A 23,582-nucleotide genomic window follows, 5' to 3' on the forward strand; every position below is an offset into this window, starting at 1 on the left:
TTTGTTTGTATGTAGAATTTTATTAGATTATCACAAACTTTTTAAAATAAATCTATGTATATACCAATACTCACAGTATGTTTTTACAAAAAAATACTTAATAATATTTACATCCACCCTGTAGAAAAATGTATCTTCATATAAAAACTGAAATTTTAGTAATTTTTTGATAATTTATATATGCTTATTTTATTTACAACTTTATTAGCATATGTAATAAAAGTATTTGAAAATTAAAGACTTAAAAACCAGATTTATCAATTAACTAAAATTCAAGTTAAACTATTAATAAATAATAAACCGTGCTTTATAAAAGATATTTAATTATTTTTTTTTTTGTTTCTATAAGTACAAATGATCAAAAAAAAACCTTTTAAACTATTTTAGTTTTTTTAATTTAAAACTATTCTACATATTACCTAGTATTGTCTCTAAAGCGTAATTATGCGTATACTAACACCTTTGTAGTTTTTATAGGCTCTAAAAATAATTAAGTTTAGCTAGCTTTACAAAAAAAAAACTCATTAAAAAAAGGATCATACTTGCTTGAAATAAAAACAAGTTGTATTAGTTTTGTCTTAAAACATTCTTATGATTTAAACAAATTTAAACAAAAAACGCAGAAATATCCACTTGGATTAAATAAAAAAGCAAAAAACAGATTAAAGAAAAAACTTCACTTTTACAAAACATAACTGAGCCAAGATTTTAGAAGTATCTTGGTATTATTCTTTTTATTTTTATACTACCTTTAAAATACCTCAGCTAACTTAAAATTTGTTGAATTAGTCCAACATTCAGCTATTGAAATTAAGTATAATTTGAGTAAATAACTCGTGTGTACTGTGTAGTTTGATGACCGAGCAGTCCTTTTATACACTGGGTTCTTTAATAAGGGTGGGTGTCAGAATGACACAGCGACAAAATGACACGGTGGGTCACTCTAGCACGGTGTGTCACTTTAGCACAGAGGGTCACTTTAGCACAGCGACAAAACAACACTGTGCATCACTTTGGCATAGCGACGAAATGACACGGTGCGTCACTTTGACACGGTACTTCATTTTGGCACTGCGTCAAAATGACACGGTGCGTCACTTTTGCACAGCGACAAAATGACACAATACGTCACTTTGACACAGCGACAAAATGACACGGTGCGTCACTATAGCATGGATTAACAAACCTAGAAGCAAAACTAAACTTCTTCAGTAATATAACTTTTAATTGTAAAATTTTGATAGTAATTAGTTAAACAAAATTACAGAAAGTATTACTTAAAAATTAAGTTATAGCGGTCTAATTTAAATTGATAAAATATGTTTTCAACTATTTGTTTATATACTTCTTTATTAATGTTTTTTATCAATTTTCAAACTAATTTTAAAGCAGATTATGTATAACAACTCAAAATACAATCACGCTAAATTGGGACTAGTTTTCAAAAAAAAAATTCTCTAATATATTTTGTATCAAAAATAATTACCAATACTTCACATAGATTACAAGCTTTTATAGTGTTTAAAAGTAGGTGTATAACTATTTTGAAATCAACGCGGGCCTTATCATATTGATTCTAAGAGCTAAATATTAGAAAGAATAATCTTAGTGCCATACACCTTGTATGCAAAAAATACTAGACGAGTCTTAAGAGTTATGTACTTACGTACGACTTAAGTATTAAACAAAATATAAAAACTTGCTTAAAAAGTTTTATCTAATACTAGATCTAAAAGCAGGAGTGGAAAACCACTCTATTAGATCAAGTTTGGAAAACGAAACAGTTGTGTTCTAATTCATAGTACTTCTAAATCAATCAACAAGCCTTTGTTAATCGAATAAGGTTAACATAAGCCAACCAAGTATAAACCAAAAACTTAGCTTTGCAATTTTCATTGAATATTGTATAATATTCTATTGCTTGGGTTGGTAGACATTTGGTGGTCGCGGGCCAAATTTCAAAAATATAAGTAATTTTTAATCTTCATTATAGAACAGGAATATTTAATGCAAGTTTCGAATTTCTCGTTTAGTACTTTTTTGTTGCTCTTCACTTCGAAACCGAGAGTATCTAGTGAAAATTTCTAATTAGCGGACCACATTTGTTTGCTGCAGGTTTTACTTTTAATGGGCCGCATTAATGTAAAAACATGCTCACGGACAGCACTTTTACACCTTGTGGCCTCAGGTTCGCCGACCCTTGCACTACAAAAAAATTATAAATATTTTTAAACCTATAATGTACACCATTTACAACTTGCAAAAATACAGCGGGGTTGTTTATGCTTAATGGTTTTTGTGCTTTTCAGGGAGCTTTTTGTTATGAAAACTTAGTTTTTAAAATAATGACGGTTACTTTCAATCAAATTAGACTAATGCTTCTAAAAATTAACCTGACCTTTAAAGATTTCGTTTGGATCCGATCTTAGAAAAAAAAACCGCTTAACCCGGTAGTACTAAACATGGGTGCACGACTATTCAAATTCTTAAAAAAAATTTAAAGGGCCACAACTAAAAAAGTAATGTATATTTGTCAAGTATAAAAATACATATGTAGGTCCTATTAATATCTACAAGCCATTTTTCTTTTTACAAAACATTAAGTATTTTTTGAAATCAGACTTAAATATAGTAAAAATCATAGTTATTTATAGTAATTTTAAAATATCTTAAAAATATTCAAGATTTTTCAAAAAAAAGTGGCTTGTAGATATTAACAAGATCTACATGTGTATTTTTATTTTTTTCAAATTTATTTTACTTATTGAGATTTAATCCTTTAAGTACTATTTTAAGAATCTGAATTGTCGGAACTTGAGTTGTCCGAATTTGAATTGTCGTGTAACCACTAAACATGCAAATTTAAACTTTTTTTAACTTAAACCACTTAAAATCAATAAAATTTTCAATTCTCTATCAATATCTTTAATTTATTCAGTTCGGCTCAAGTTAGTTTTGCAATAAAAAACTAAAAAAAAACAAGTTATTTTGATTGATTACAGTGACATGTTCGTTGTTATAAAATTTTAAGTTACAATTAGTAAAGTATTATCAATAATCAAATCATTTCAACAAAAATACAGTTTTTAAACATCAAAAAAAAAAAAAGTAAAAAATACTTAATCATCGCAACTATTTTTAGAAATATCTCATATATCAATATATTATAAGATGTATTAGCTACTAGGGACTTAAAATTATTTTCGAAAGTGTAATATAATAGTAAACTCTATAAGAAAAACTAAAATTTAAACTTTGCTAAGGTTTAAGTTGTTGTTTTAATATTTTCATTGTATGCAGTCAATAAAAAATAAACCAATCTGAAATAGCGATGATATTGTTATCTTTGTGTAAGCAGTTAAAAAAAAACTCAGTGGATATTTTCAGTTTGGCCAAAATAATTTTTAGCATAAACTAAATATTGAAAAATTTCTATTGTGCAACTAAAAACAGATTAAACTTACTATATAGTAATTATTTTACATATTATTTTTTTGGACACTTTTGAAGATTATTACAAAAAAAAGGAGTAATTTTAAATTATTTAATATTTACGTTAATAGAAACTCATTTGGAGTTCACTTCAATAAAAACACGGAAATGCATATATTTAAACAGAAAACGAAGAGGATTGGAAAATTAGTCGAATATTACCATTTGATACAAAATTTAGCTTGAAGGTACAAATGTTTTGATATTTAGAGAAAAATATTATCTAACTTAACCAATGATATCGACATTTGCAAACAAATTTCACCATCGTAGTAAAAATGTTTGACATTTTACTGAGCTCAAAACCTTCCTTTTAGAAACAAAAATTATGTGGGCGAGCTAGTTTCAGAAGAAAAAAAAAAGAAATCCAGAAAAGAAATTCACAGTCCTTGAAAGGTTTCGTGTGACACAAGTAATAAATACAAAATCAAAATGACACTTTTTTGTAGCGATGCATGGCACTTCCTTCTTACAAACCATCAAACATTTAAATTGAAACTTTGCGCGTTGGGTTCTTACCTGTTAAAAAGTGTTAAATTTAAAATTTGGTTTTATTTTTTAAACTTTGAAATTTTCTTTAAAATTAGTTAAAAGCTTTTGTTTTTTATATATTCCGCGTTGAACTTTTAAAATAGATAAAAACTAATTTACAATAACAAAAAAAAAACTAGTAAGTTAACACATTTCAAGTCAGGTTCTTACCACATAGAACTATCAAGATATAACTTTACAAGCGAACAAACCACTATACAACGGCGTGGCACATTGGGCAGTTTTCTCTGACGAGCAGCCACTTTTTGAGGCAAATGGAGTGGTACACGTGATTGCAGTTCGTCTGGCGAACCTCCCCTAACGCTGTGAGTGAAAAATAATAATATAAATAACAAATTGTTTAAATATATCTAAAGTACAATTTGTTGTTATTAAAAGTAACGTTATAAGTTTTACAACATATATACAAAAGCTGATGGCTAGGTACATAGAAAAATATTCAAAGAAAAAGTTTGCTGCAAGAGAAAAGCAATGCATTGAAAACAGCGGACATAATGTTTATAACCATTTTAATTTTGAACATTCTTGTTATTGTTTAAAAAAAAGGTAGCGTTTAGACATGAAATGTTTTAAAAAAATTGTAAGCTAGGTTTGAAGTAGAAAGTTAAATGTAAGCAATTATTCAATAAAATATTCCAGATTATCAATACTTTATTATAAATAATATACAAAACGTTGTTATCTTTGTGTAACTATATTTGTAAAACAAAATTTCTAATGAAAACTAACTACCTAATAAAACATTTCTTAACAATTTAGTTAAATTAACTTTATAAACTAAGTTATAAAAATAGCTTTTGTCATAGAAAGTGTTTTAATACTGGGTAAAATAACAAAATAGAAAACTAATTTAAAATAAGAATCTTACTTTAAACATTAAAAAACGTATGTGGTAATTATGAATCTAAAAACTCTTAGCAGGACTAACAATACCAAATTATAAGAGCTACGCAAAAAAACGCTCTAAGCTTCTGTGAAAACAAACTCATAAGTTTTTCGGATTTTTCAAAGATTTATACCATAAATAACTTAGTTTCATTTCATGAGCTTAAGTGTAAAAAAAAACTTTAAATTTCAAGAAAAATAAATTACTTAAATGTTATAGTGTTCCGTATACTATAACTAAACTAATCTATAAAGTAACTTTTAACGCACATATTTTCAAAACAAATTATATTTGATACTCAAAGATGGGTTTTCTATTGCATAAGACCCATATATTATATATCATAAGATGTATTAGCTATTAGGAACAATTTTTTATTGAACGTGTAAAACCATAGAAAACTCTCTCACAAAAAGAAAACTTTAAGTTATACAAAGGATTTTAAGTGTGAATCTAGTATTTTCAATGTAATATTTTTCAATTACTTTTTACTAATACAAGCTATTTTACTTTCCAATAGAGATTGACACTTACTCGTGTTGATTAGGCATACTATGAAAATGTTGCGCAAAAAATCTATTTTTTATGTGAGTACAACAATCTAATGCTTAATAGTAAGATCAATATATATAAGCTTTTAAAGTACTTAAATTATCTAACATTACAAAAGTGTTAAAAATATGCGTTTAAGACTTCATTAAAGTTTAAAAAGTTTTAATAAAGAAAACTTGTGTAAAATAACTTGATTTTATAAATGTTTAGCTAAAAGAAAAATAGGGATGAAAGCGTTGTTTTAAACTAAAAATCAGGAAATTTCATCGATGAGTTTGTTAAATCTAGGTCTAAAAACAAGCTAGAATGTGAAAACATGTTTTCTAAAGATATTAGTATTTTATTTAACAACTTTATCAAATATTTAAGGCCTAAAATTTAATATTTTTTATTTTAAAAATATTTCAACAAAGTGAAAGATAATTAAGAGTAGTCTAAATAAATAGAAGTAATTACATAAAAAATGGATTTGTTAAAAAAAGATGTCCATTACATGTTACACTATAATTTACTTAATTAAGCACATGCGGAATTGGACTAATTAAACAATTTCTAACAAAATTATCTTAATTTAAAAATTAAACTTCCGTGTTGCATAACAAAATGTGCTAATTAGTACTAATAAACAGTATTCTAGTATAAAAGAGGGCTGAAATTCATCAGACTGGCATAATGTGAAAATCAAAGTTGAGATAACTGAAACAGTTTTTAGACAATTTTCTGAAACGAAAACTAAACTGTTTTGAGGTTCTTCCATAAAAAATTATTTTGTAAGCACCTCACGGCAGCTATGTTTTTGTTTCAATACTCTACTTTGTTTTGTTGGAGTTTTATATATACTTCGTGTGAAGATTTTTTTTACTATTTTTAGTGGAATTTTGTTTTATTAGTGCGAAATAACAGGCTAAAGTGATCACTTAGGTTGTTCTGGATTTAAAAACAATTTGAACTTGAAGTTTTTAATCCAGACCCACCTAAGAGTTTAATTTGGCTACAAACGCATTTAGAAAGAACGGATATATTTTATTTTTCAGTAAGCTATTTAATAAAACTGTGAATTAAATAAACTTGTGAATTTACATGACTAGAAAGTTTATCAGCATGTTTTTCGTTTTAAAAACTTCATTTTTATTCAACCGACTTCTTTGCTGTTTAAAACCAGACATCAAAACTTTGCATGGGCTATAAAATAACTAATTCCTGACCAGTAATAATTGACGATAAAAATGTTATAAACGATAAGTATAACTTTTTTTAATTTGATAAGTAATGTAACTTTATGGATATTATATAATCTAATACTTAATGGATAACATTGAATTAATTTCATTAAGTCTATGAAAGTGTAGTTTGTTTTTTCATGCGAAAGTAAAGTGTCAGCGAAGCTAAAGTGATCACTTAGGTTGTTCTGGATTTAAAAACAATTTGAACTTAAAAGTTTTTAATCCAGACCCACTTAAGAGTTTAATTTCGCTACAAACTCATTCAGTAAAAATAGACATATTAAAGGTATATTAGAATGAAAGCATTAATTTTTAAGTAAACTGTGTAGTCAACTATAAAGTTTAGTAATTTTTCTCTTCAAAGGCTAAATTTTGTCTACTAATAATTGACGATAAAGATATTAGAAAAAATTAATAAAACTTAGTGACTTATAAGTTATGTAATTTTATAGATATCTCGAAAATCCTTGTATACCAGTTTGGTGTACTAAAAAATTAAAAAAAAAACACTATGTGTTTATAATGAGTTTTACTAAATTTTTAAAGATATAACCTTAAACATACTAACAGCCCAAGTGCAAAAAAAACTTGAAGTATAAAACACCACAAGTAGACCAAATTCAACTACTTGCATGACAAAGTTTTATTTTATATTTTATCAAAAATATAAAAATGAATGGATGTGATTGGAGTTTTTATAAGTTTGCAGGAAAAATAGCATTTTTTTTTAAACTGTTTTTCAAAATAAAATGTTATAAGTTTTGAATTTATCAGTCAGTACTATATCTTTAAACAGTATTTTTGTGTAAAAAAAAAAGAGAAGCTTATTGATATTTTAAAATATTAAAGTTTATCTTACTGCTAGCTCAAATAGTAAAGCCTATTTTAAATAACTGTTGAAAATATCGATTTAATGTATATAGTTTACATGTATAAATTTAAAACAAACATGTCTTGTTGAAAAAAACTAAAAATCATTTAGCTTAAATACTTAGTTTTATTATAAAAGACTTTTGTACTATTGGTTTTAGGTGTAACATAAAAAGCAGTTCTATTAAAATTTTAAGAATTTAATTACAGCAGAAAATCTCTAATTAATTAGTAAAACATTCTTTATAACAGAATTATTTGATATCAATATTTATAATAATATTTATTTATATATTATTTATAATAATATTTGATAATAAACGTAGATTTAAACATTTATGTAGAAAATATAGAAACCTGGTAGACTACTTTAGTTTTGTTTAACTTTATGGTGTTAAGTGAATGTTTAATGGTAATATCAACTCAAGTATAAGATAAAAATTGGTTATAATTTACAACTTATTTATTTTTAGCTTCAATAAACGTTATTTGTTACTTAACTAGTCTTTTTTATATACACTTGATGTAACTGTAATAAAGGGGACACGTTTAAAATCCACCCAGTCAAAATCGAGAACCGCTTACCGATCGAGGGTAACAGTGATAGTGAATAATAAATAAATAAAAAATTTAAAAAAATGCAAAAAATATATAAAATAAATTAATAAATAAAGAAAAAAAAGGTGGATTTTGAACGCGGGTGGATTTTGATAATATAATATTAAAAAGTAACACATAAAAACTATTTGTAAAACATTCGTTTAAGGTGAAAAACTTTAATCTTGTTGTTATCTTATTTTGTTGGTTTCTAATAAAATAGCACCTTTTTTCACAAAACGAGCCTTATCAGATTTGAAACGTTAAGTTTATTTACAAATAAACCTATACATGCTTACTAGCACCTATTTTGACTCTTGAGATTAAAACATTAGGTTTAAACGGATATTAACAAACTTTTATTTACAAATTAAAAAAAGAATATTTAGGATGAGCAAATAGAGGTCTACCTTGTCTTTAACAATCTGACCTTATTTTGTAGATTTTTTCAATTATTTCGTACCAGGTTTAGCATACAAATTTTAGTGGTTTCAAAGATATAATAAGTCCAAATCAAAGAATTCAATATTAAATTTGTATTTACTAACTAACAAGGCGCAAAGAGACAATGTACTTTATGTAAACATATCTCCGCTTACAACATTTATTTATTATCTTCAGTTATCTGTTTGTTCTTAAACAACTCTGTAACTGTCTGAAAGTTATACAACTTAAACTTTTCAAAAGTTTAACATTCAATTTATAAGTGTTAAGATAAAACAAATGGTTTAAAATCCTTAGTTTTTTAGAAGTATTTGATATTTGAGACGCTATGAAAATCATTTTAGAAGTTTAGGAACTATTGTTCTAAAAACTAACTACAATGGACAAAAAAAAACTCAAAGTAAATAATATTTTAGACTTGTTAAATTTAAGAAATAGTTGTGGAAAATATTTAGTTCAAACAAACTCATTACAAGTTTACTTGTTAGATGGTAATTGGTTACATTTAATTTTTATTATTTTAGTTGTTTACTTTAGGCTGTTCTGTAGTAAAACCAATGATCAAACTTTTAAGTAAAACAAATATTTACTTGTTTACAAATATTCTTTCTAAACTCCATTGCAATAATGCAGTGATTTTTGAAACACTACAGACTCTTATAAGTTTTTTAATATTAAGTTGTTCCAGTAAGAAACATAAAAATTAGATGTTAAGGGGTTACAGAAGTCAACTTTTATTTATACAAAAATTAACATTAGCCCTTATTTGTAAGTTAACGTATACTAAACAGTACAATATACTTTTTATACAACAAAAAAAAAATTATATACAAAATCAGTTTTGTTAAACTTTCAGATAGAATCGAATGAGATATAAGTTTTTTAAAGCCGATTTTATCTCAGAATTTAAAAAAAAACTTCCTAAAAATCTATCTCCATTTTAAAGGCAATTTACTTTAAATTTTTATAAAATGTTTTCTCAATACGACAACCGGTTTGTACAAAGCAGAATTTAAGAAAAAAACTTTTTTTTTGTTTAGTTTAAATCAAAAACTTTAGTCGGAAGTTTAATAATCTGTTTCCTAAAAATTATTAATAAATCGTTAAAATTATACTGAAAAAGTTTTTAAAAACTAGAGGATTATTTTTAAACTTTAAAAAACAATTGGTAGCTTAAACTTTTTAAATAACTGGTGGTATTATATATATATGATTGAAAAAATTAGTTGATTAAATTAGTTTAGTAGAAATTTATTTCTAAGTTATTGATTCATGAGTCTGTTTGTAAATCAAGGTTTCACTTAATTAATAGATAATGTTGAGATGATCCTTAGTTATAATAAATATGTAATTCAAATACATTTTGTAATTTTCTCCTTGGGTGCAAGTTAAAATACTTTGTTGTTACTCTTGAGCTAAACAAAAAGTACAGAATTTTATTTCTCTAAACATTGTATACAATTTAAAAGAAGAAGCTTTCAAAACTAATCTAATTGGGGATTTTTTTTCGGTTAATAACAATAGACATTTATCATTCCAAAGCAACAACAAAAAGTGGTAGAGCTTTAGACAATTTACTGATTAGCAAAATAAACAAGAAAAACAGTTCAACTTTTTACATACAAAACGGTAAAGTAAATTAGGATAATGTTTATTGTCCTTAGTAGCTAAAGTGGCAGCAAAATTAAGGTCTAACAATACGTTGAAGTAAAACAGTTGAAATGTGTAATTCAGTACACTTAGTAAGTTTTTAAAAACATAAGTACCAATATACCAACAGTTGACAGCGTATACAATTCAGATGCAGATATTTTTTTTTGTAAAATTACACTTATTAAGTTATGTTTATCTTTTAACTAGTTTATATTTTAGCTTAAACAAAACAGTTTTGTTGATATTTTTATGAATTTAGTCTTCAATTAAATAAAATAACTCGACGAATACAAATTGATAACACTTTATCTAATACCCTAAAATTTAAAGAGATTACGTAAAGAGGGAGTTATTAGTAAACATTCATATATGATCGTTGTAAGTGATATTATCACAGAAATCAATATTCGCAGCAATAAAAATCTATTTGCAAATGGTACAAAAACGTTTGGTCAATCTAACAAAACCTTACAGTTATCTTTAGATAAAATTATTAGAGGCTATAAAAAAGCTTAAGCTTAATCCTAATAAATACTATTTTATTAATTTTCATGAAAGCAAACATTATTCTACTGATTTTTAAATAACTGCAATAAAATACTTTAAATTTAATTATTTAAAGATTTTTGAAACTATGCATATATCTTAAAATACTTAACAGAATACCATATTAAGGCCATAGGAGGGGAAGCCATGTTTTTTACAAGTTGATCTTATTTGATAGAGTGTTTACTAAGCTTCAAGTTGCTTTTTACCGCTTTAAAAGAATCGAATTATTGTTTGAGCTATGACAGGTCAAAGTCGGGCCGCATAATAGGTTCCCTATGGGAAGGGAAAACTAAAACAACAAAAAAAGACTTTACATTTAAAATCTATCACCTCCTACATTTTTTAAGCAATCTTCTTTAAACTTTCACAGTCTAATTTTTATACAATAACAAAAAAAACGTTACTTTGGACTTTAAAAAACTTTAAGGAAAAAAAAAATTGTTTGAAAAAAAGACTTTTCTTTTAATTTTTGTGATATAATTTTTATTTTTTTAATTTATTAAAATTTATAAGTAACGCTTTTTTCTCATAATATAAAGAAAATTTCCTGAAAATTTGAAGATTGCTTGAAAAATCAAGGAAAAGATAGATTTTTAGTAAGTTTTTAAATTTTTGAGAAAATTGACCCAAAAAAATTTGCGGTCTATTCGTTTGTATCGGAAACTTTTTATAAAAAATAAAATATCTCAAAAGTTAAATGATATTTTTGAATTCTATAAAAACTGGCTTGTAGTTTGTACTTAAAGCCTTCATATAAAAGCCAAAGTTAACTTTTGTTAAAAAAAGTGTCTACTGCGAGAAATTAATTAAATTTAAGCTATAATACTTTGAGTAAAGACCATGTAATTTTGTTCAACTACTCTTTTCAAGTAAGTAAATTGAGTAAATAACGTGCTATTTAATCATTTTTCTTACAGAAAAATAACTTACAAAGAGAAAACAATAAACAGTATATAAAAACATTATTTTAATAATATTCATAATGCAACAATATGTTATATTAAACAAGGAGATTATGAAATAAGCTACCGAATGAAGCATCTTCGTATAACAACATACTCTTGAAGTCTAAAAGTCGGATTAAACATAAAAGTGTTTTATTAAAAAATAGTAGTAAAACTGGTAACACAATTAAGTTATTGTACATTCAAACCTAATATTTTTGTTAATTGTTTACTTTAAAATATAGTTTTTATTCAAAACTTTTTTCTTGAAAGTAACAAGCTCTTCTCAGCATTATGCCAATTATTTTCTTTTTTTATGTGCTTTGCGCTGTTATATTTTTTCAAACACTTTGTAAATACTTAAGAATAGTTAACCACTACAGAACTGTTCGACCAAAAATAATGAAAGTTTCACCATTAGTATTCATATACGTTAATGAATAACTCATTTTATATAAAATTTACTGTTTACCAGTACAACATTAAAGTATATATAAATTTTTATAAGAAAATATTTGCAAAATATAACTTTACTTGCTTAACACTTCTAAAATTTTTCTTTCCAATAGTGTTTTTGCTTTCAACGTATTTTGTCTGGCTGTTTTTTGTCAGGTTCAAATGCCAGTGTCGAAAACTTGTCAAAATATAAATTAGCCAATAACGACAAAAATGGACGAACCTGCGTCGAACTCTTGGAAGCAGATGCTGCAAACGTCGTCTGCGTACTCTTCTTCCAACTCGTCGCCCGTCACCAGCCTCAACCTCTCTATCCTCTGCTGCACCGTCCGTCTGCTCCTCATCACCTTGATGCCCTCCAGAGCGGCTCTGCGCGCATCAGTTTGATTGGTGAGCAAAACAGATAAATGCAAACTTTTTATTACACTCAGTGGTTCTAATGGTATAACAGCTATTGAACACAAGCTAAATTAAAAAAATTAGTAGTATTGTTATGTAGATAAGTTTTTTTTTCTCGTTATAAATATACGAGCAATAAGTGGTGGTAGAACACAGTAAAAATAAATTACAAACAACTTAACAAAACTTCTACGCCGCTTATCAACAGCACGATGGAACAAAAGCTTCCATAAAAATCCTAGTTAAAAAAAAAACAAACAATTAAAAGTATTCAAACTTGTATAAGTTGTGGTATGGAATAAAAGCTTAAATAAAATTTCAATATTCAAGCTTGTAGCTGCTGTGATATATAATAAAAGCTATAAAAAAATCTCAAAAACTAAAAACATTCAACATTCGAACTTGTAGATGGTGTGGTAAAAAACAAAAGCTTAAACAAAAATCTTAGTTGAAAAAAATCTCAAAAATCCAAACAAAAACATTCAACATTCGAACTTGTAGATGTTGTGGTAGGCGTGCAGGGCCATCATGATGGCGCGCAGCCAGTTGCCCGACTCGAAGAGGAAGACGTAGGCGCCGTTGACGAACATGACCACGCCGCACGCGAACTCCATGCAGTTGGCCGTGGACCGGATGCTGAAGTTGGCGTCGTCGCAGCTGAACCACGGCTGGTCCACCCTGGCGTCGATGGTGTGGACCACGTACAGGAGGAAGGTGCTGGTCGCCTGTTGGTCGAACTGGTCAAGTTGACGCGAGGAGGTTTTTGTTTTGAAAAGAAGGTTTGGTTTGATTTTTATGATTTTCAAATTTTTAGATGAACTTAGGTTGGTTTTGATATTAATTTAAATGTGTCAGTTTTCGAAAATGAATTATTATTTAAATTTAAAAATTCAATATACTTCAACTACAATAGAGTTATCACCAATCAAAACTATAAAAATATTCTATTAAATTAAAACAAACATATCTTTAAAAAACTTGTGAAAACAAAACTCTGCGTTTTGAGCGACCAATCAAACCTCACCAAACCTTTATGACGAGCTCGATGCAGAAAGCGACGAGGGCGATGATCCAGGTGAGCCACCCGTGGTCCGTGTCATCGGCGAACGTCAGCTTGTAGTAGCTGATGGCGATGGGGAAGATGAAGATGCTCAGCAGCACCGCTAGCGGTTGAAAGTGCTTCTTCACTGGGATGTTCACCTGCGAAAATGTTTTGATGTTTTGTTTGTAAATAAATTTGTTCACAACTACTTGTTCTGTAAAGGTTTAAAATTAATATAAAATAAACTGTAAAATTTTGTTCGTTGCGTTTTTGAAGCAGAAGCCCTTTTGACTTCTGTTTACAAATACTTAACAGATTTAAAACATACTAACTTCTTTTCAAACCCAAAAGTGTTTTTCTTTTTGGAAATATAATTCATCTATTTTAAATATAACTAACATTATTAAAAATGCAACTATATTAAGTACAATTTTGTGGAAAGAAATTTTAGAGTATGACAAGCTGTGATAATAATATTTTATCTAAATATTTTCAAACACAAGTTCAAAACTTTCTATGCCTAGAAAACATATGTTTCTGACCACCTACATAAATTTAAAGTATAGTCATTACAAAATAGTAATGACGAAACCAAACAAATTATTCATAACAAATTTTAAAAATATAAGAGGTTAATGAAATTTGTTTAAAATTCTTCATGAAAAGCATAAACATGATCAAATCAAATTGTAGTAAGTTGACCTTATAAACATTTATAGCTTGTCTAAATTTGGTTGCTAGCAAAACTTAAGAACTATTAACTCACTATCGAGTTTTAGATAAGTTTAACCTTTTATTTTCACCTCTTATTCTTACATAACTATCGTAAAAAATTGCTGGTGTGTCCTATTTTATCGAACTAAGCAAATTTATCAACACAAATAGATAGCTAAACTTACTTGCTTATTTGATAGCTTTTAGGTTTACACTCACAAATTTTATACCTCATTATCAAAATATATTCTTTTGCTAGACTAAAACTTATTAAAGTCAAGAGAAACGCTTAGCAGCTCGTAATAATTTCAAATTGCTTATTTGAGCAGCAGTGGCATAACGACCACAAAATACTTCTGCTAAATACGAATTAAATATACCACTAGATTATTTTTTAAAAATACATTCATTAGTATTAATTTAGCTCTGGTATTCCTGCCACGAATACATTTATATTTTATAACCAACTATATCTTCAGTTCTCCAACTTTAATATTAAACTAACATTGTTGAAAGCAAAAGACAAGTTAGATTTATAGTTTTTTTATTTTAATTATTGTTTTAATAATAATTTTTTATTGCCATAGAAAACTTTAATATAATAAACGTACAACAATTAACATAACAGTTCAAGTTACAATAGTTTGCGCTAATCATTTTAATTGTAGAAAAAAATTTTACTGGCAACATCGAGTTGTTTAAAGCTATTTAGTTTACGCATTCAATTCTAAACAAGCAAAGTTAGTTTAGCATACTGCCTTTAACAAATAAATCCAAAAAAATAACTATTATGGTTAATATAACTTGATGGATTATATTTATGTTTGTTATATTTATGTTCATCACAGAATTCATATACCCTCAGGAAATAAACTTATAAAGCATGAATTATATATCAGAATAATCAACTGCTATCAGCATTTATAACTAAATAAAACAATAAACAAATAAATCGTTATTTAAAATTAAAATTTATTAACTAACTGTAACACATCGAGACAACAACAAACTTATATAATTCATTTTTAAATTTATACTAGATCGATTGCACGGTATACATATTAAACAACTTTTACAAAATATAATTGACAACTAAAATGATTAAATTAATGAATTATTTACGGACCAATTTGTAGTCTAGTCTTTAAAACTTATAAAAATACTGGAAGTCAGGATGCACGTAATAATCAGTAAAGGAAAAAAACATGACAACTTGACACTAACAACACTCGTTCAAAAAGAGCTAAGATAAAAGGAATACTGTTATTTCAGCAAGCAACTCGAGCATCCATCGGTGAACAAATGGCGCAGTGCGATTCCGCTTCTTTGAAGCAAGACGGAAAAATTCGTCGGACGATGTTGCCGACAGGCCCACGCCGAGACTCCCTCGATTTTTCGTGCAGAAACGACTTCTTCTTTCGATTGACTTTTTCCGATCCGCGGTCGGGCCTGATGTTGGACCCGTGGCTGTCGACGTCCATGAAGCCAGTCCTCCTGCGCTCAGGTGTCCTGGAAGATTCCGCCTTGGAGTAAGGACGAGGCTGGGCTGCTGCTGCAGCCGACCGTTGAGACCTTTTATGCATGTTCCTGCGGTATTTCAGGGACTTTTTGATCCGGCGCGTCTGAGCCAACGACCGCTTGTACCGCTGCTCGAGCTCTTCCAAAGTTTCGATGCGGTACGCCTGACGAGCGTGCAACAGACCAGCGCGGTGTCTACTTGATGAACTTGGGTTGTTGACTTTCACGCTAGGTAACTCCCGTGAGCTTTCAATGTTATCACCAAGACTTCTAGGCATCACATACGAGTCTCTGGGAATCGAAGTTTTGTTTGTCGATGGCTTCTTTGCTTTGTCCGAGTTCAAACTTTTCCCACCGTCAGGTTCGACCACAGTTATTGTTTCCATTATACCGGTTTTATCTACAAACATTGCCTGAAGTTTGAAAGTAGAGATGCAATTGAAGAGCTAAGTAAGTACAACTGAATATTTAAAATTTATGAGAAGAAAAATTAGGAGTTTGTACTGTTCTTCATATTTAAAATCGCGTAACAACTAAAAATTAACTTTTATAAAAACAAAGCTAGACCATGTAATAAAAAAAAATAATAATGGTTCATATCTTTTAAGTTTGTTATTATTTGGTCGTTTTTAAAAACTATCACAAGTTGAAAAAACATAAATATAAACACTAAATATGTTTAAAATTTAACTAACCATTTAAAACTCATAAAAAATAATCAATAACTAATATAAAATATTCTCATATTAATATTTTCTTATTGTAGTAGGAAACTTTTAAATACAAACCAACCTTTTACATACGATATAAATTTATAAAAATTTTACTTCATTTTTGATAAGTAACCAAAAAAAAACATTTAAGCTTTAAGAATTAAAAAAAATATTTTTTTGATTTCATATTCATTACTTAATGCACTTTTATAAAATACTTTAAAGTTATACTTATAAGTAAACTTGTTGAGATAATAAAAAATAATTATGCATATTACATCCAAACACATTTTGAAAACAAATTTATTCATAATGTTATTCCATTATTAACTTTTCTAATTACACCTCTGTTCATTGATTATAACATAAACCATAAAAGTTAAATACATAACAAGTTCAGAATCAATCAAGTGATTACTTTCTGCATGTAGAATTGTTTAGTTTTGTTCTTAATTTTGTATCTAAAACAAGTGATAAAACAAAAGATAGAAGGTGCAATAATTGATTAAAAGCAAAATGACAAATGTAAAAGAAAATGTGCTTTTAGCGAAGACATTGAACTAACCGTGACAAAATGTGGCACTGAAAATTTATTAATTCTTAACATTACTTTTTAAAAGCATAGTTTAATGAGAAAATTGAATAGTTTATTAAATGTTATATACTACAGCTTGTCAAAATAACTAGTCAAGTGGCAATTCTAAAGTGATAACAAAAAGTCATATTAGGTTTTGTATAATATAAGTATTGTTTAATTTCTTACTGTACAGTGTACAAAAATGTTCTTTAAAAAGTCATCAATATACAAATGTAGAAGTTAAAAATATATATATCATATAAACCGTTTTTAAAATTTAACTATAATGCATTGGTGCTTTAACAGAATAGTTTTAAGCAGTATTATGATAAATATTAAACCATGTTTCAATAATTAAACAAACTACATCAAATTTAATCATTTTCTACGATCTTGTTAGCAAATCTCATCTAAAAGTTTATTTTCAGATGGGTTTGTGGCATGTATTACAAGCAATCAAAACACTTAGAATTTCACTTTTTTGAAAAATAATAACCATTTAACTGCTTTCATAACTTTATATTGTGTAATTTTTAATATAAATGTTTATGTTGTGATTTTAATTTAGTTATAATCCACTAAAAAATCCTATCAACAACTTGAAGCCTTACTCCAAAGACATTTGAAAAAAAAAACTTCTACTTTTCATCAAAACAGTTGTTATATTTAAAAAGTTTACTTATAATACAACTAACAAACCCGTGAATGTTTTTATAAATATTATAAATATATGTTTTTAAACCTGAATTGTCGAATTTCAGGTTTTTTGGCAACCCTGTACATACTTAATTTACCAGAAAATCAATTAACGAACATTCATTTCTTTCTAGATATCAACGTTAGCACTGATGAGCTCATTGAGCGAATGTTTACTGATTAAAACTATTAACAGAACACAAATTAATAGAAAACTACCCCAATTATTTTCCTTCCAGCACATATTATGCACATATTATGATTAAAATTATGAATTTAAATCATACTTTTTTATTATGATTAAAATTACGAAAGAACAAACTACAAAACCAAGCACATTCTCAAACCTGCGAGCTCATCTGCAGCAGGACGGGCTTCACCAGGTCCTGTATGAAGTGGAGGAAGGCGACGCACTGCAGCCACCCGTTCCTGTTCAGCCTGGTGATCCGCTGCAGCACCGGCATGCCGCTCAGCCCCGTCTGGATGCTGAGGAGGCAGAAGAGGGCGGCCGACACGAGGCTCAGCTGCGTCGCCTGGTCCACGTCACCGCCGCCTGATGAAAAATACAATCAGTTAATTAATTTTACAGTTTGGTATTTTAACAGGGGATGTTATTTTTTAAAAGTTATTAGTGAAAATTATAAAAGGCACAGAGAAGAAAAACTTTACAATAGTACGGTATGCGTCGATGAAGCGGCAAAGCAAGTTTACGACCGAAAATAAAAATTTCTGATACAATTTACTAAGGGGTTGACAACAGATAGCGAGGGAAAGTCAACTAGTAAGAAGCGACTGTTATTTATAACTTCTGCCAAGCGGGCGATTATAAAACTTAATTATGGTTGTCTTGGTTTGGAAAAAAGAATATAATTTTTCTTGCATCAGATTAATCAAATTCTCCTAAACAAGTTAGTTAATCTTTGAAAACTTTAAAATCTTGAATACGCAACTGAATTTAGTAGAAAAATATAAAGATTGATTCATTTTTCTACTTTTAAAATACCAGTGACGTCTTTATGCGCGACAGAATGCTTTTTATTTTGATCAAGCTTTTTAGTTTATAGTAGCAAAAATAAAACGGGTTGTTAACAAACTTATTGGTTAATAAAACGTGTTGTTAACAAAATTTTTGGTTATAAATAAAAATTGACAAAATAATTGTCTTGCTTCAAAGTTTACAACAAGGTTTTAAAAATATTTGACATATTTTTTCACTTATTTTTAAAATAAGCTAATAGAAATAAACTCACATTTTTTTCTAACGGCATTATAGTTTCAATAATTGTTACTTAATAAATAAAAAGAAAGGAACTATTTTAACACAACTGTTTTAAACGAAAAAACAAAATTAGTAAAGTTAAAACAAAACTTTAACTGTTTCAACTTTTGTAGAAAAAATATATTTTTAATTTAACTATTTATTATATTAAGTAAGAGGATAAGATATTTGTTAACACATCAAAATGACCAAATTAATATTTTTTAATGAAATTTTTCATAGCTATGTATGTCTAGTTTGTACAAAGTTCTATTAAAAATTGTATTCAAGTAAAACAATTATTTCATGTTAGTTATATGAATGTCTAAAAAACTATAACTATCAGTTCAAAAATTTAATTATTAATATCAACACAGCTTAGTATATAAATAAGCTTTGTTGGGATTAAAAACTACATTTTATACCCACTAAGCAAATTAGAAACCTCTTGCCCGCGAAGTATTTTTTAGCTTGTAAAATACAAATAAAGCTGGGCGTTAATGTAAAATAATTTCAAGTTAGCTGTTAATTTAGTATTGAGTGCTTAATTAAATACAACTTTATCATCGTTAAATCATTTAGTGTAATTTTGTATAACTAAGTGGTCCACGCAAGTCTGGATCGAGAAAAACTTTTTCTGGTAAGTTTGGGGCAACAATAAGAAAAATTTTTACAAGAATCCTAATTACATAACCATTACTAATTTACTCTAAAATTCTATTTTATGTTTTTGAATTTGTGTTTTATTGCCATTTTTATTTATTTGCAAAGCATATCAAATTTAGTGTTGCACTAAAATATTACGCCTTCAATATAAGCGTACAAATAAAAACTAAAAAGATGTTTTTTAAAACTAAAAAATAAGACTATAAATCAACTTTATTCTTATAAACATTTTTCAGTTAGTAAACAACTAAGTTATTGGACTAATGTGTTACTTCATTAAAAAAAGCATTTAGTTTTTTATGTTCATATATGAATTTAAATAGGTAAATGAAAGCAAAAACTTAAAATAGATAAAAGAAAAACCACTTCAGCTGATTGTTAAGTATTACAATATTTTGTTTGGTGTTAAACTCAAATTTAAAGAAAATTTTAAATACAAGTTTCCGTTTTTATAAATAACTTAAAGTATTTTGATAACGTATATAGATATTTAATCTACTAGATTACATCGATACAAAATTACTTATACGTAAACAAATTTCAAAGAAGTATAATGTAATAATAATTTTTTTAATAGTGATAAACAAAACAATTTTTTAAAGATTAAGATCAATACTTTACAGAATATGAAAGTAATAAAGATGTTTTGTGATGATAATTTGTAAATCTAAAATAGTTGTGAAGAGATTATAAAAAAGCAATTACACTTTTTAAACAACACTTTTATAAAACCAACTCACCAATCATAGCGTGAACGACGAAGCCGGCGTAGTGCAGGGGCACCGTGATGGCCGACCCGATGGCGAAGATGGACATGATCGAATCGGTCAGCTTCGCCGCCATCTCGCCGAAAAAATTCATGGCCTCGGGCGTCAGGGCGTCCTGGCAGGTGGTGTCGTCCGCCAAGCACGCCGCCGTCGTGTTGTTCGCCGCCGGGCTGCTCATCAGGTAGGACACGAAGGGGGACTTGATGGCGTCGAAAAAGCTGTAGGTCAGGTTCTGGACCGGGGGCGGGGCCCTTTCGACGGGAGCGACCGGCCTCGCGACGAACGAGCTGAAGTAGTAGTACATGCCGATGGGTATGTCCTTCTCGTCCACGTGGTGCGAGATGGGTATCTTGCTGTGCAGCAGGACCGCGATCACCGCCACCCGGTACAGGAAGAACACCCGGAGCACGTTGGGTATGCGGAAGTGCACCCACGCGTGCTCGATCAGGTTGGGCAGGCCGTGCTCCTCGAAGTGCACCTTCAGCTGCTTCGCCCCCTCCACCGCGTACTTCCGGCTGGCGTGGAAGAAGCCGGCCAGCGCCACGTACTGCCGCGAGAACTGGGGCGAGAGGGCGGTGTAGACGAGCGCCACCTGCAGGAAGCTCCTCTCGGTGGCGCAGAGGACGAGGAGGGAGAATACCGAGCAGAAGTGGCCGAGGATCTTGTAGGAGTTGGGGACGGGCTTGCCGTGGAAGTGGTTCCACATGAAGACCTCGTAGGTGATGCTCTGCAGCACGGTGACGAAGAACACCCGCTGCCACCACGGTATCTGTGACGTAACAATGAGTAAAACATTATGCCAAAATACTTTATTTTTGAATATATGTAAGGTTTAACTTTTGCTTTGTGTAAGGGAATTTGAAGCAAAAGTAAAAGCACTTGAAAAAATTTAAACCCGAATTATATTATAGAATACTTTTAGGCGTTACTTTCAAAAAAATTTCAAAGCTTCTTGATTAACCTTGCAAAATGTAAGAAAACGCTTATACAAGGATAATAAATTTTAAGTTTGCAATTAAAATACTTTTTTTCTACAATTTTTTAATCAATATCTTCCAATTATAAAATTTGTTTTTAACAGTCAAAATTATAGGTTTGTCAACTTTTAACAAACCTTTATTTAGGATTTATTTGTAAACCAAATGTAACGAACTTATTATTTAAAAACCGCTGAGTTCCAAAATTCAAAACGTTAATAGTCAAGTGAAACTAATCCTTGTTTATTCACAAGAAACACCGTTACCTGCAGTATTCCATTCAAATATCCGTTTATGACTGGGGGAAGCGTGGATTCGATGAATCCCAGTTTGCCCGACGTGTTGAGCAGGAGGGCTTGCAAAACAAACGACGTGTACAAGAGCAATGCGCCGACGACCGTGCGGTAGAAGCTCAGCAACCACTTTTTCTCGCACAGAAACATCAGTGTCGACACGGCAGTACCTAGGAAAGTACTCACATGAACATAAACTTTGCATAAAACTGCATAATATGTATAATTCTTAAATTAAAAAAGATAAGGTTTGTCACTGTTTGGGGCAAGAATTTTTTTTAAACTAGTTTAAGTGACTGTAGACTAGCCGAAGTTTACCTCATGAATTTGCTCTTTTTTGAATTTTTGAATCAAAAATGACTCTTTTATATTTAAGTAGAGCAACTTGCAAAAAAAAATCGTCCTAACAATTAAAATCAAAAACTTAGAACCAAGAACAATGAAATAGAATAACATTAGTTATCAATAAATTCTAAAATTATTAAATACACTCAAAAACATTCAAAATATAGCAGAAAAACTAGCCTGAGTTTTTTTAATCTAAATTAGCCTTGCCTAAGTGAGTTTAAGTTAAGTTCTATCTAGTCAGAGTTGGCCTGATTGTTGCAACCCTGAACGATTGTAAAGGCTAAATAAAGACAGAATAAAGTCTTACTACATTTATTATTTTAGACTAAGTTTTTTATTACAAATTGTATTTGTTACTTGGAAAATTTAATTTGGTTTCTTAAAATAAAACTCATTATTTACATAGTAACATATTTAAGCCTTCATGAAAAATATAAAACTACTCTATTAAATTCTTTTAGAACAGAAATAAAAATTGATACATTTAAAACGTTCAACTTTTTTTTTTATAGACTACAGCCAATTATTCTTAATTTTAAAGTGATAACTTAAATAACCTATTCAATAAAACTATTTTAATATTCAAAATAAAACTAAGTACCTAGTAGCGAAAAAAGCATACTAATTGGATACGACTTGACAGCAACGATCGATGAAAAGTTTATTCTTTTTGCAAGCACTGCATCTAGCATAATGATGGTAGGGCATCTTATTACATCAATTAACTTAATATCCATGTATTTGAAAACCTATTTTGTTTTAAATTTTCTGCAAAATGATAAAAAGTATTTGATGAACATAATTGAAAAGGCTTTGCAAGTAATGCACAACTATATTACACATACTATAATATGAGTAAAAGACTATCATGGTTCAAAGTAATTTTAAAAACTTAAAAAAGTGTGTTATTTAATTTTTTAACATTATTGTTGATATGTGAAATAAATTAAAAGTCACATTTTGTTTAACAAATAAAAAATAATACATTTATTTGACTAAAAAGGTATAATACTTTAAAACCTAAACAAAACGAGTACAACTTAAAAATTTACTATAAACTTAATAGTCTACTTTTTAAAAATACTTGTGATAAGGTACATATAAAAAAAAAAATTTTTTAAAGTCATTGCCTAAATTATCTTCTAGTTTTAATTTTTCTTCTCACCCAGCCTTGGTACTTTTCATAAGCCTAAAAATCATTTTTTCAACTTCAGTTCTCACTGTCTACCTTCTTATTCCTTCCTTAAATTAGTTCTTTCAATTTAATTAATAATTTCAAAAGTAATCGGTTTCTACAAACAAAATCTTTTGAGGATTTTTAAAAGAGAACTGCACGCATGAGGTTGCAATGTGGTCGAATTTAAATATCCTCAGAATAAACTAATATAAAACCATC

The 23,582-nt window shown here is 28.4% G+C and overlaps 1 protein-coding gene across 1 annotated transcript; it reads right to left on the reverse strand.

Annotated features, from left to right (window-relative positions):
- Positions 1-3,881: 3,881 nt before the first annotated feature.
- Positions 3,882-22,948, reverse strand: LOC145841931 (uncharacterized). Its single transcript, XM_082949239.1, has 9 exons — positions 22,788-22,948; positions 21,812-22,008; positions 20,542-21,337; positions 18,225-18,430; positions 13,647-13,817; positions 13,113-13,342; positions 12,442-12,587; positions 4,236-4,347; positions 3,882-4,011 (listed from the first exon to the last, which is right to left on the reverse strand). Exons 1-8 carry the CDS (start codon positions 22,921-22,923, stop codon positions 4,238-4,240), a joined length of 1,992 nt encoding a protein of 663 aa, XP_082805365.1. The 5' UTR covers positions 22,924-22,948; the 3' UTR covers positions 3,882-4,011; positions 4,236-4,237.
- Positions 22,949-23,582: the final 634 nt, after the last annotated feature.

Source organism: Thalia democratica, chromosome 8 (assembly GCF_965202585.1).
Source record: "Thalia democratica chromosome 8, ktThaDemo2.hap1.1, whole genome shotgun sequence".
Taxonomy (NCBI): Eukaryota; Metazoa; Chordata; class Thaliacea; order Salpida; family Salpidae; genus Thalia; species Thalia democratica.

What these genes read in the sequence shown, in the direction of transcription:
- LOC145841931 (XM_082949239.1), bottom strand. Translation starts at nt 22,923, where the DNA reads ATGGATATTAAGTTAATTGATGTAATAAGATGCCCTACCATCATTATG. An exon ending in GCATCGAGCTCGTCATAAAG is followed by an intron (nt 13,343 to 13,646) that starts GTTTGGTGAGGT and finishes TTCGACCAACAG; the next exon opens with GCGACCAGCACCTTCCTCCT. An exon ending in GCCTACCACAACATCTACAA is followed by an intron (nt 12,588 to 13,112) that starts GTTCGAATGTTG and finishes TGATGCGCGCAG; the next exon opens with AGCCGCTCTGGAGGGCATCA.